Source organism: Myotis yumanensis, unplaced genomic scaffold, assembly GCF_028538775.1.
Source record: "Myotis yumanensis isolate MYYU_CA2020_CCGP unplaced genomic scaffold, mMyoYum1.0.hap1 SCAF_1, whole genome shotgun sequence".
NCBI lineage: Eukaryota > Metazoa > Chordata > Mammalia > Chiroptera > Vespertilionidae > Myotis > Myotis yumanensis.
This window is the reverse complement of record NW_027223752.1, coordinates 18752329-18765833: the sequence shown is the minus strand read 5'-3', so window position 1 is coordinate 18765833 and position 13505 is coordinate 18752329. Positions and strand designations below refer to the sequence as shown.

General features: G+C 37.5%; 1 protein-coding gene across 10 annotated transcripts in view; it reads right to left on the bottom strand.

Annotated features, from left to right (window-relative positions):
• EML5 (EMAP like 5) overlaps nucleotides 1–13505 on the bottom strand; it is a 106318-nt gene that overhangs the window by 54514 nt on the left and 38299 nt on the right. For all 10 annotated transcript variants that reach the window (XM_070415158.1, XM_070415139.1, XM_070415149.1 and 7 more), the window contains exons 16-21: nucleotides 12206–12299; nucleotides 10931–11031; nucleotides 7507–7709; nucleotides 6767–6878; nucleotides 4857–4984; nucleotides 988–1129 (exon numbers count right to left, since the gene is read on the bottom strand). In XM_070415158.1, coding sequence (XP_070271259.1) covers nucleotides 988–1129; nucleotides 4857–4984; nucleotides 6767–6878; nucleotides 7507–7709; nucleotides 10931–11031; nucleotides 12206–12299 — 780 coding nt within the window. The remainder of the gene's footprint in view (nucleotides 1–987; nucleotides 1130–4856; nucleotides 4985–6766; nucleotides 6879–7506; nucleotides 7710–10930; nucleotides 11032–12205; nucleotides 12300–13505) is intronic.

Sequence of the window (13505 nt, the reverse complement as noted above, 5' to 3'; positions counted from 1 at the left end):
GTAATTCTCTCTAATTCTTGCCAACAAACAAACCACCAAAGAATGAAAAGGCTGCACATCAATAACTTTAAAAAAAGGAAGTACAGTGGCTGGAGTTCAAGTGTTCTGGAGATTGTGATTAGCTTCAGATTTTGTTAAGGATGCATGTTGAATATTTAACAGTAACCCTAGAAGAAGAGGATAGACTCTGTAACTTTTAAGTTAGTAGAAGGAAGTAAAAGTAAATTAAATAACTGAATTACAAATTCATGTTACATGTTACATAACTTCAGCAGGCCCTTAGTTCAGCTAGACAGATCCTGCCCTTCATCTACTGATTCTATCACATTTCTCACAATTTCCAACTTTTTCAACCAGCGTTCCACCTATAATTATCCTCATACTATAAAATAACATTCCCTACCACTTTACTAAAAGATCTGAAGTGCTCTGTAGATCCTCATCAGCCCTCAGCTGATAGAAACACCATTGCTCCATCAACTGACCCTCTGCCTCTCTATCCCGATAGGCCAGCCTCATTTACCTCCTACAAATGTGCTCAGTTCTGTTTCACCCTAAAACATCCTCCCATCAACTCTGCTACTCCTTTTTTCAATATATTTTTTATTGTTGATAGTATTACAGATATGTCCCATTTCCCCCCTCTGCTACACCTTTTTAAGTTAAGGCGTTCTTTCTTAGTTTTTAATTCTGAATTACACATACTCCACAGTCATAAAGGGTAGAAAGCTTAGCTTCTGTTTCTTCCTATATTCTTTCTTCCAACATAAACCAGCTGAAAACTGGCTCAGGATAGGCATGAGCACAGGAGGTCCCATAAAGCAAAGACTGAGTATAATTAATTTTGTTTATATAGCATCATGATCACGTGGACATAGAATGGATATTTAGTCTTTTATAATATACTGACCATTGCTTTCTTACATTTGTGAGGGCTATAAAAAATTGTGACAACTTACTCTATGTTCAAGTCTGAGAGCCTCTTACCCTTTTTCAGTTTCCGGACAGCCAGCATACAGTGACTAGGAGAGAGATCCCATATTCTCAAGGTTTTGTCATCACTTACAGTAGCACAGATGGGCAGATAAGGATGTGTGGCCAAACCCCACACTTCTCCTTCCATGTGTCCCTGTATAGAAAACATAGTTAAGATAAATTTAACCTAAAGCTATGTGGATTTAGAAAACAACTAAAGACAACTTTTGATAATATGCGATAATGATAGAACAATGAATAACGAGGAAGTCTACTAAAACTTTTCTGTTTATCTTCGGAATACACTATAAAACACCTTTGTAACAACTTTATCTCCACAATTACAACACAATCAAGCTACTATGAAAAGTAGCTTAAAATCCTAAAACATTCACTGGAAGAAGAAAGTAGAAATTGGCTGCCCTCGAATGTTAATAAAGGCCACGTAGGGGGAACAGCCTGCATGACAGAGTAAGGAGTTCCACAGACCTCCTCACCAGTAAATGTGGTGAAAATAATAATAAAAATACACCACACATTTCAAGTCTCTGGATATGGTTCCAAGGAAAAGCAACAAGTGAAGCAACATTTACTCAGAGAATCAAAATGAACAGTGAGCGTCTGCAGTATTGGAACTGAGACCCATCCTCTTCTCCCTCTTCCTAACTCACTGATGTGGAAGCTCCACAACAGACGAGGAAACCAAGGACACTCCCCCTCCTATTCACCAGTTATTAGTTAGAGGGTATCTTCCCAGAAGGGGCAGGTGCCAGCATTTCTCACCCTGCCCCCACTATCTGCTACCAATACCCGATAGACACTACAAGAGAACTACAGACCAATATCCCGTATGAAATACTGGCAAACTAATTTCATTATAGAATGATACACCACAACCAAATGGAATTCATACCAGGAATGCAACGTTGGTTTAAAATCTGAAAACCAATTAACGTAATACATCATTATCAATAAAATAAAAAATCAAAACCACATGATAATTTCGATAGAGAAAAAGCATTTGACAAATACTTTGGAGAAAAACATGAGACAAACTTGGAAGAAAAGAATAATTCCTCAATCTGACAAGGGGCATCTCCGAAAAATCCATAGTTAACACTGGAGTTAATGGTGAGAGACTGGAGGCGTCCTCCCTAAAATTAGGAACACCACAAGGATGTCTGCTCTCACTATTTCTATTCAACATTTGCAGAGAGTCCGGTCACTAATTAGGCAAGAAAAAGAAATAGGCATCCAAATTAAAAACGGGGAAGTAAAACTATCTCTATTTGTAGCTGACACAATCTTGTGTACAGAAAATCCTTTAAAAATCCACTAAAAAACTAATAGAACTAATAAATAAGTCACTTTAATAAAATAAATATGGGACTTGTACACTGAAAATTATAAAACACTGTTGAAAAAGTTAAAGATCTAAGTAAATGGAGAAATCCCATGTTCATGGATTATAGTACTTGATATTAACAGGCACACTTCCCACACTGATCCAAAGAATTCTGCAGCTACTAATATTGCTGTCCATACTTTTTGGTATATACATACGAATACTCCTATTGTATACATACATTGCTACACTTTTAGTTACTACAGTTTTATATTTATTTCTAGCATGAAGAATTTCTCAAAAATTTCTTGGCCACTTTAAAATATTTTTTAAAGTCTCAGAGTCTGTAAAAAAATTTCATTAGGATTTAGATTATGATCATACTGAATTTGTAATTTACTCAGTTCTTTTATGTCTTTAGTAAAATTGTATACTTTTCTTAATATAGGCCTTGCATATTTTTACCGGTATTTTTTCCTGACTATCTGTATAGTTTTCTTTATGAATACCTTTTTTGTTTCATATTTTCTAACTGGTTATTGCTAATATATAGAAATACTATATTGATTTTTATGTGTTGATTTTGCACATAAGTTCTTAATAAGTTCTACTAAATTTTCAGTTTATTCTCTTGAATAGTCAATGTATAGGGTTATAATTTCTGCAAATATTGACAGTATTGTTTCTAACATACCTTTTTTTTATTTTGTTTTGTTTTACTAAACTTGCTAAAACCCAACACAGAGTTGAACAATAATGGCGAGAACTGGTATCCTTATCTTGTTCCTAATGCATAAGAGTATATTTGAAACCTTAAACTCTACAATAAATATAAAAACATTAGGGTGTCATTTTATAATTATGAAATTATGTGTGGGTGTGTTTAAGTAGTTGCATCTATGGATTCATCTGTAGAAGTATACTTATGTTATTATTTTCCAAGAAATCATAAACATGTTAAACACCATGACGCCATCATCTCTTTACTTCAATGGAATATGATGTGACTAAAATTAAAGTATAAGACACGAAAGTTTGACAGTTAATTTAATATAAAATATGTTATTTGCTTATAAATTCTCTTTGGTACATCAGGATAGTATATTAACATTGAAGTATGTGCAATATTCTCATCTATGTGTCCTCTTTGGTATCTTAACAGGAGTGAAGTGAGAGTTAGAGAAAAAAAAGTCTGTATTAAGAAAGAACATAATTATTTTTATGTGTAAAAGGCAAACCCAAAATTGGTGTTACTATATAGAGTTGCATGAGGACAATTTTTCATTATGGCAAATCAGCGATTTTCAATCGGTGCGCAGCAAGGATTTTTTAGAACATGCAATACCTGACCATTTAGTCAGTGACACTGACCTCTTTTCCCTTGGATTGTCAAATAAAAAAAATGACAACAGCCAACACAACAATAGTTATCCTGTGTGAATGAAACAAAATTATACTTATTTTTTTGTCAGATTGGCAAAAAATGTATTTCTTGATGTGCCACAGAATTTTAGTAATTAGTTTATGTGTACCATGAGATGAAAAAGTTGAAAATCGCTGGGGTAGAGCCTACCTCACTTAGTGTATTTTACGCTGTCAATTTATTTCCCTCCCTACTTTTCAAAAAAACATAATACATATTGAAAATGTACATGTGAAAAATTAGTACAGCGTTCCCTGTTTCATTTTACATTTCTACCACACACATTTTTATATTTCTGAATTTTAAAAAATGTTTTTATTAATTTCAGAGAGAGGAAGGGAGAGAGAGAGATATATCAATGATAAGAGAAAATAATCAATCAGCTGCCTCCTGCACGCCCCCTACTGGGGATGGAGCCCGCAACCTGGGCATGTGCTCTGATGGAGAATTGAACTCGACCTCCTGGTGCCTGGGTTGTTGCTCAACCACTGAGCCAAACCACCAGGCATATATTTCTAGATTTTTTGTTTTATTATTGACATACAGGGTGGGGCAAAAGTAGGCTTATAGTTGTGAATACACAAAAGTTTATTTTTGTATTATTATTTATTATGAAATTTTCCTTACAAACTACGGTAAATCTACTTCAGCCCCACCCTTCATTTTCACTGATGTTTTCAGCAGTACATTTTTAGCATACATTCATTTTTAAGTTTTCTAAGTTAGAAACTTGAGAAAGAATGAAGTGAACTGAAGTTTCACAGAAAAACAATGGCCATAGGTTCAACAAATATACCTCAAAGAAATAAAATTAAACATGAAATAAATGCACTGGGTTAAATTAACTAAACTGTTTTTTCTTTCCATTGGTTTGTTTTACAATAACAAATTACTTAAAATATTGGCTATTATCCCCATGATATCATGCACATTTATTTACTGAAGCTATGCATTTAGCTATAATTAAATGTAAATTTTTTGATATATAGTAACATTAACAAATATTTCTCTAATTAATTTAACATCATTTTCACCACTATCAACTTAGGCTCTTAGGTATTGTGTCAACTGTATATTAAGGGATAAAAAGCATATTAACATTTGGGAAATTACCTGAACCAGAAGTGTTATTGGGCCACTTTTATCCACTTCTAGTATTTCACCATTCTTTGTGCCAACTAAAATATGACCATGTCCTAACGATATGGCACGTATAGATGGGTTATCTTCCAAGAGAAGACCTGAAATGTTAAATGTAGATGTCCCTCTAGGTATCAATTAGAATAGTACAAGGCTATATAGTATATTGCCAATGATGCTATTCTGACAATGAAAATCACATTACAAGGTTGCTTTCTCCTATATTTTAAGTATTCTAATAAATGCATTGCATTTTCCCCATTCAATTTACTAATCTCAAATGCAAGTACCACCTATATACTACAAATGTATGATTCTATATAACCCCGGATTCCCTACTATCATTCTGATAACTTTCTTTTCCCTTTATATCTGTACCTCCGTATCCACCTTCTGACCCTCTAAGAGCATGTATAATATTCTGGTTAGTAATTTTAATTCAACTCAATTTCAGATGAATCCATTTGTGTCTACTGTGTCCTAAGGCAGGCTTCAGAAATACCTGGGTAAACATGATAGAGCCAGCTCCTGCCCTCACAGGGCATATAATGAGAAAAGCAGACCCTGTCTGTATGAGAAGCATATTGGAAAAGGAGCATACAGTAAGGGAATCAAACCTTTTTTGGAAGGAGAATGGGAGGGAAAGGTATCATCCTACAAGAAATAATGTTTGAGATTTGAAAAATGAATATTCGGCAATGTAACTGGAAGGAGCAAAAGAAAGAAGGGCAAAATCTAGGCCATAGTCCAGTAGCTCCGCCCCCCGCCCCCAGGGGATATGTTCCAAGACCCCCAGTGGATGTCTGAAACTGCGGATAGTAGCAAACCCTATGTGTCTTCCTATACATACATACTTACGATAAAGTTTAATTTATAAATTAGGCATAGTAAGAGAATAGCAACAATAGCCAATAATAAAATAGAATAATTATAACAATACACTATAATAAAAGTTAAGTGAATGTGGTCTCTCTCTAAATATCATATTATACTGTACTCACCCTCCTTCTTGTGATGATGTGAGATGATAAAATGCCTTATCAATTAGTAATTTTTGCCTTTTTACTTAAAGGAAGCACTTTTATGGCTTCTTTTTGGCATGCCTGAGTTGCCCCATTACTACTTTTGTGCTTTGGGGCCATTATTAAGTAAAATAAAGGTTCCTTGAACACAAAAACCGATTCTACAACAGTGGATCTAATAGCCGAGGTGGTTAAGTGACTCAAGAGTGGAGAGCATATACAGCATGGTGACTTTGGACAGAGGGAAGATCCATATCCCAGGCAGCACTGAGCAGAAGAGCACGAGATGTCATCACGCTACTCAGAACAGCACCAATCTAACACTTACGAATTGTTCATTTCTGAAATTTCCCATTTAATATTTTGAGACCAATGTTCACCACAGGTAACTGCAGCTTTAAGAGTATGGCTAAGGGGGACGACTGTACTAGCATATAGAAAGGTCTGGAGGTCAGAGAGTGTGACACGGTGGCTGAATGTGCTGAGAGAAAGGGTGAAGCAGAGGAGGGCCTGCAAGGCTGGACAGGCAGGGTCACTAAAACACCGAGTGGAAACCAAACAAACTCCTGATTGGTGGTAAATGTGATGTTCAGGTGGCAATTTTCTTTGGAAAATTAAAAATGTTAAAAATTAACACTAATAATCTTGTTTTTGGTTAACGTTTTACCACGTATGTCACAGATAACAGTTTGATAGGACAACAGTGATTCTAGCATTCAGTTAAGTGGCTTCTCCCATTTAGCTCTGATGCCTGTCTAGTAACAAAGGAACAATTTATTGCATGTGCTCTACCTCAGTGACCACAGGTGTTAATGAGCCATTACTCTTTTTTCCTACAAAGTAAATTAAATCTCAAATCACCTTTAGATCCTGGGGCCAAAGCAGCTCTTTTTACAGCATAGGTCTTGAGACATCTCTCAAAGGAGTCATCCCAAAGAGCGACTACACCATCTTTTCCTCCAGTAACAAATCCCTACAAAAGTAAAGGTGTCAAGTTAATAAAAAACCAAGTATTTCAAAACAATAAGCCTCTTTGTATTGAAAAATTCTAGAGGAAAGAACATTTATAGGTAAAAGTTACTGGTTGTAATAAATGGAAATTAGTATAAGAATCCACTGCATGTTTTTAAACTTCAATATGGAGCCTGCAAAAACTTTTACAGTGACACGATACATGCAACTTTTAGGACAGGACTTTAAAAGCACAGTTTGTAAGGTGGAACCATAAGGTAGCGCTACTACTTTCAGCAGGTCACATCTATTCTCCTGGAGGCTTCATAATCCTATCCTTTAAAAAGAAAGGTTAATATCAGGAGCTACCTTATAGGGCATGGTGATAATATGTAACGCACTTAAACAATTTTTGACCCATAGTAAGTGATTAATACATATTAACTTAGACTTTTTTTTAAAACAGCAGACCTATTTCACTCTGGGTTCAGGCATTTGAAAGAGGAATAAAACAAAGTCAGGTAGACTAGCTCACAGATTATTACTGAGTGGCTCAACTAAGCTGAATGCCACTGTCCCTTTACTTGTTAAAATGCTCTACACTGCAGGATCAAATTCTATTGAACTTAAGATATCTTTAGATGACTTACCTTTTCCAATGCATGCATACTGAACACGGGCCCATCATGTGCTTTAACTGTTTTTACAAGAAAGATGTCTCTCCAGATGCACACATCTCCTGTGGACGTTCCAGAAAAAGCCATCTCTTCCGTCCATCCATACACCGCACACATCATTGTTTCATTCTTCCCCAGGGTGCCTATGTAGCCTTTTCTGCCAACCAGTCCTCCCCCTGGGTCACAAAAATATGATGAAAGTACCACTTTCAAATATATAACATAAGACAGTAAAATTCCTTCTGTTGTTGTTTACATAGAAAGACATGTAACAAAAAGAAGAGTTAAAAAGAAAAAGATGTTTTCTCAATGAGTGACTTGAGCAACACTTTGTCTGGCTGAGGCAGACAGACTTAGTTAGGGTTGCCTTCCGGCCATAGCTTTTTTTTTTTAGCCCTCACCTGAGGATATATTTGATTTTGAGAGAGAGGAAGGGAAGGATGGATAGAGAGAGAGAGAGAGAGAGAAACATCGATGTGAGAGAAACATCCATCAGTTGCTTCCCATATGCACCTCGACTGAGGATCAAACCCACACCACAACCTTGGACATAAATCTCCGATTGGAAGGATAAACTATTGTTCGGAGGTGTTTTAGTACATAGATAAGAAGAGAGGTTGATTAATAACAGGAGGGGAGAGTTGAAAGGTTTTTGTTGAGTTGCTTATTTAAGAGGGAGAAGTAACACTGCCTTAAATGCAGAAAGGAAAGACAGTAGAGGAAAAACGGATGATGTGGGAAAGAAAGGGGCGAAGAGCTTGGAGAGATGTCCTTGAGTAAGTGAGAGGAGAAGGAATCTAGTGCCCATGGGAGGGCTGGCCTTCACTAGAGCGTAGACCAGGGGTGGGCAAACTTTTTGACTCGAGGGCCACAATGGGTTCTTAAACTGGACCGGAGGGCCGGAACAAAAGCATGGATGGAGTGTTTGTGTGAACTAATATAAATTCAAAGTAAACATCATTACATAAAAGGGTACGGTTTTTTTGTTTGTTAGTTTTATTCATTTCAAACGGGCCGGATCCGGCCCGAGGGCCATAGTTTGCCCACGGCTGGCGTAGACCATGCCTCTAGAGCAGGGTGGCAAACTCTGGGCTCCGGGCCACAACCTGCCACCACCTGCTTTTGTAGGGTTCCCACTGGAGCAGCTTTGCACCGAGAGCTGCAGAGGCCATGCCTGTTTCCTTCTCTGCTCTCTGACTTTTGGCTGCCAGATAGCAGCTCCCAGGGCTTGAGCTGGTCACCATCTACAGGACTTTGCTAATGGCAACTGCTGGGCCCCTAACAGTGGAATCACAGTCTAGGAGCTGCCTTGCCGCTGGCCAGCTGCCCACGTTGAGAAGGCAGGCAGGCCTCTCCAGGAGGATCTATGTGTCACTGAGACAGAAGGAGGCTGACATGGTCTCCACCCCAACCTGCCAGTCCCCTTCACCATCGCAGGCTGATCTTGGAGACAATGTCTCCAGTTAAAGGCCACCGGGTGCAAACTGATAAGGCAAGTGCAGGAGTTCTCTCTCTTGTTCTATAAATACCAACGCAATATGCTTGATCTTGGGACTGGAAAGTCTAAAATAGTTACTCTCTGGACATTTAGAGAAAGAGTTTGCCACCTCTGGTTTAGACAACCATTAGTTCGGTTTTCTGAAACACACAGTATAACAAGGTCATGTCACTGTTGCACTAGAAAAACTTTCAGTGGCTCCTTGCCCCCACCAGCCATGGAGGAGAGTTCAAATTCCTTAGAGGAGAGATTAATAATTCATAACTTGGAATCGTCAAAGCCTACATTCAGAATAGGAGGTAAGAATCTCCCCTTAGACTCAGGCTTAAGTAATCTTTAATTTAATTTACATAAAGCTATGCATTTAGAGCAGGAATTCTCAACCAGTGGGTCGCGACCCATTTGGGGGTCGAACGACCCTTTCACAGGGGTCGCCTAAGACCATCGGAAAACACATGTATAATTACATATTGTTTTTGTGATTAATCACTATGCTTTAATTATGTTCAATTTGTAACAATGAAAATACATCCTGCATATCAGATATTTACATTAAGATTCATAACAGTAGCAAAATCACAGTTATGAAGTAGCAACGAAAATAATTTTATGGTTGGGGGTCACCACAACATGAGGAACTGTATTAAAGGGTCGCGGCATTAGGAAGGTTGAGAACCACTGATTTAGAGGGTTAGGCAGCACTTAGACTAATAAGTGATCATTTCCCACTTGGCTAGTACACTCTGTGAATCAGAACCCCAAAAGTAAGGATGGCTGAAAGGCACACCAAAGTCTTATCATTTATCCATTTATGATTCAGTTTCAGGTCTACCATATGTCTTCTCAAACTTAAGGAAAGAAGTTATTCAATTGTACATCTTTTCATTTTAAGGCTACTTACTTTCTTTAAGTCTCTTATTTCAAAAATAGTTATAGTTCTTTTCGATAGAAATAATAAGCATTATGTGCTTGGTAATTGCAATTCCAAGTAACGAAGACACCCAAATTAAAAGTTTTGTTTAAATGAATAGGAATGAAAATTACGAATATGAAAATACTTCTTTTACTTTGTAAATGTGTATACACTATGATCAGATGAGTTTGTGAAGTATTAAATCCCTGAAAACTGATTTGTGTTCTATGTGGTTTACAATTTGAAGTTACTTGAACTTGGAAAATGTCTTCACGAAGCCTTTTCTTTCCTAACATATGTTTCACTTCTTCCTATATTTACATATTTTATCTGAAAGGCTTAAGAGTACTGAGACTTTGATGTCAAATTGCTAGAATTTGTAAGTATACTAATCTATGTGGAAAAGAGACATTTTCATTTTAAAATGTGAATTCCACAGTTACTGATTTCCAGGTACAAATAACTAAAGTAATAAAGTCCATTTCTATGTCATTTCATAGCATATAAAGAATTTTTTAAAAATATCTTTAACAAAAAAGGACTTCTGACATCACTTGGTTAATTTCATAAGTTGCATCCTTTTGCAAATATGAATACTACATCAATGCAGCCAATAAATGATGATAAAATAATCTTATGTTTGTTTAAAATGTATCAAGGCAACTCTGAATCACTTTTTAAAAAATTAACTTTTTATTTTGAATAATCTTATATTTTCATAAAAGATGCAAAGATAACACAGTGATTTCATAATACAATACTTATTGTTTCCCCAAATGTTAACATCTTACATTCCAATAGACTACTTATCAAAAACTAAGAAACCAACATGTTTGCGGTATCACCATTAACTGAACTCTAGACTTCATTCAGATTTCACCTGGTTTTCAACTCTCTTTTCTGTTTCAGGATCCAATCTGTAATATCACATTATAGAAGTAGGAACCTTCTAAATTTCAAAGAAATAAAAATAAGCACTTCCTTACCTGCTCTACGCCAAAATTTCATGTGTTTAATTCCAGCCGTAATCAATTTATCAGGCACATAGGGGTTCATCTTTACGACAAAAATCTTATCTTTACTGCCTCTGAAATAAATGAATACCAAAATTTTTGAATTCTAAGCTAAACCTCTCCTGTGATAATCTGCCTAATCCCTACCCTATCTCGATTCCCCCATTACTAAATGGTTAGCCAACATGACTCTCAGGTTTGGGCTATGTAATCATGCATTTGTACCTAAATTATTTCATCATTATTTTAATTTACTATTAACTCTAATCAACAGAACCTTAAAAGAAAGGATCAGTTAAAATTTGAACTTCTTTTGCATGATACCTACTATATAATACTATGCATTGGGAATGCTATTTGTGGCATGAATGAATTAAAGATTATTTTAAAAAATATTTTGATCTAGCTTAATATAGCCTTTCCAAATACAAAGTTGCTCTTAAACTATCTTTTTTTTTTTTTTTTAAGATATATATTTTATTGATTTTTTACAGAGAGGAAGGGAGAGAGATAGAGAGTTAGAAACATCGATGAGAGAGAAACATCGACCAGCTGCCTCCTGCACATCTCCCACCGGGGATGTGCCCGCAACCCAGGCACACGCCCTTGACCGGAATCGAACCCGGGACCCTTCAGTCCGCAGGCCGACGCTCCATCCACTGAGCCAAACCGGTTCCGGCGTTAAACTATCTTTTATTTGGGCATTGTCTATATAGTCTAAAAGAAAGCATTTTTCTGTATTTTCTTAATGCTTTAATGTCTCACTTTGAGGAACAAAAACTTAAAAAAAGATAATCTGACACTTGACTATTTCCTACTTCAAAGAAATTAATATTTTTATTATTAAAATAATACATGCTCATTGTAGAAAATTGAGAAAATGAAAATAACAGAAAAGATTTAAAAATCTATAACCTCTTTGTGAAATGTGTGTATGTATATATCTTCTTTCACGCAAATATATAATATGAGCATTTTATCATGCTTTCCAATAGCTATGCAATAGCTTATCATACAGTAGAATTCACTCTACCTGTAAATGGAAATTTTAGATAATAGCTATTTCCAATGTCATATTACATGTACATTAGTCTTTTTACTATGATTGCATTACTTATTCAATGATGAAAAAGATGGCAGCGATAGAAAAAGGTTATGTTTCCTTGATTTCAAAACTATTTTAATTTTTTAAATTTTGAGCCCAAAGTAACTTCAGTATTTTGCATTGTACTATCAACCTTTTCCTACCTTGCTATTGAAAGTTTCTCGCCTTTCTTCCAGTCCCACAGCACAACAGTGTGGCTCTCATCTATTCCAACAGATGCCAAACGTTTCCCGTCCGCTGACAATTAATCAGAGAGACACGCTGACCATTAAATTCAGAAGATAAAAACCATCTAGTACATAAAAATCACAGCATCATATTTAAACTTTTATAAAAAATGTTAAATGCTAGGTATACATACAGCTATAAAAAGAACCAGAATTTATAAGGGAAGAATTATTTCTCAATGCATATCTGCTGACATTTTCTCTCATTTCATTTACCTTATCCCCCAGGATGAGATGGGGGAAAGGAAGAAGATTAAAAAAATGGAAAAAAAATATTTAAAAAATGAGAAGGAAAAACTAAGAAAGAAGAAAGGAAAAAAACATTCACTTCAACTAAATTCACCATAAGAACTCTATTCCATATAATAAAAGGGTAATATGCAAATTAACCCTAATGGCAGAATGACCTGGAATGACCGGTCACTATGACGCACACTAACCACCAGGGGGCAGACACTCAATGCAGGAGCTGCCCCTGGGTGGTCAGTGTGCTCCCACAGAGGAGCTCTGCTCAACCATAAGCCAGGCTAATGGCTGCGAGTGTAGTGACAGTGGCAGGAGCCCTTCCCACATCCTTGGCAGCGCTAAGAATGTCTAACTGTGCCTTAGGGCTGAGAAGTGGGCCTAGGCCATCAGTTGGACATCCCCCAAAAGCTCCCAGGCTGCCAGAGGGATGTGTGAGTGCCAGCTTATGCCCGATACCCCAGGGAGCGGGCCTAACCTGGCAGGTGAACAACCCCTGAAGGCTCCCAGGCTGCCAGAGGGATGTGTGAGAGCCAGCTGAGGCCTGATCCCCTGGGAAGCAGGCCTAAGCTGGCAGGTGGACATCCCCCGAGGGGTCCTGGACTGCAAGAGGGTGCAGGCCAGGCTGAGGACCCCCCCCCCCCCCCAATGCACAAATTTTCGTGCACTGGGCCTCTAGTCCTATCTAATAATAGACAAAGATGGTAATTGACCGTACCTTCACCACGCCTCCCACTGGCTAATCAGCAAGATATGCAAATGAGCCAACAAAGATGTCGGCTCATTTGCATACCGCAGGCAGGGGCGGGACAGCGCAAGTCGCCATCCAGGCCCTGTGTGCAGCCTCGCCCCCAGCCGGGACCCCCGTGTGCCGCCTAAGCCCCGCGCCCAGCCGGGACCCCTGTGTGCTGCCTAAGCCCTGCGCCGCCTAAGCCCCGCGCCCAGCCGGGACCCCCGTGTGCCACCTAAGCCC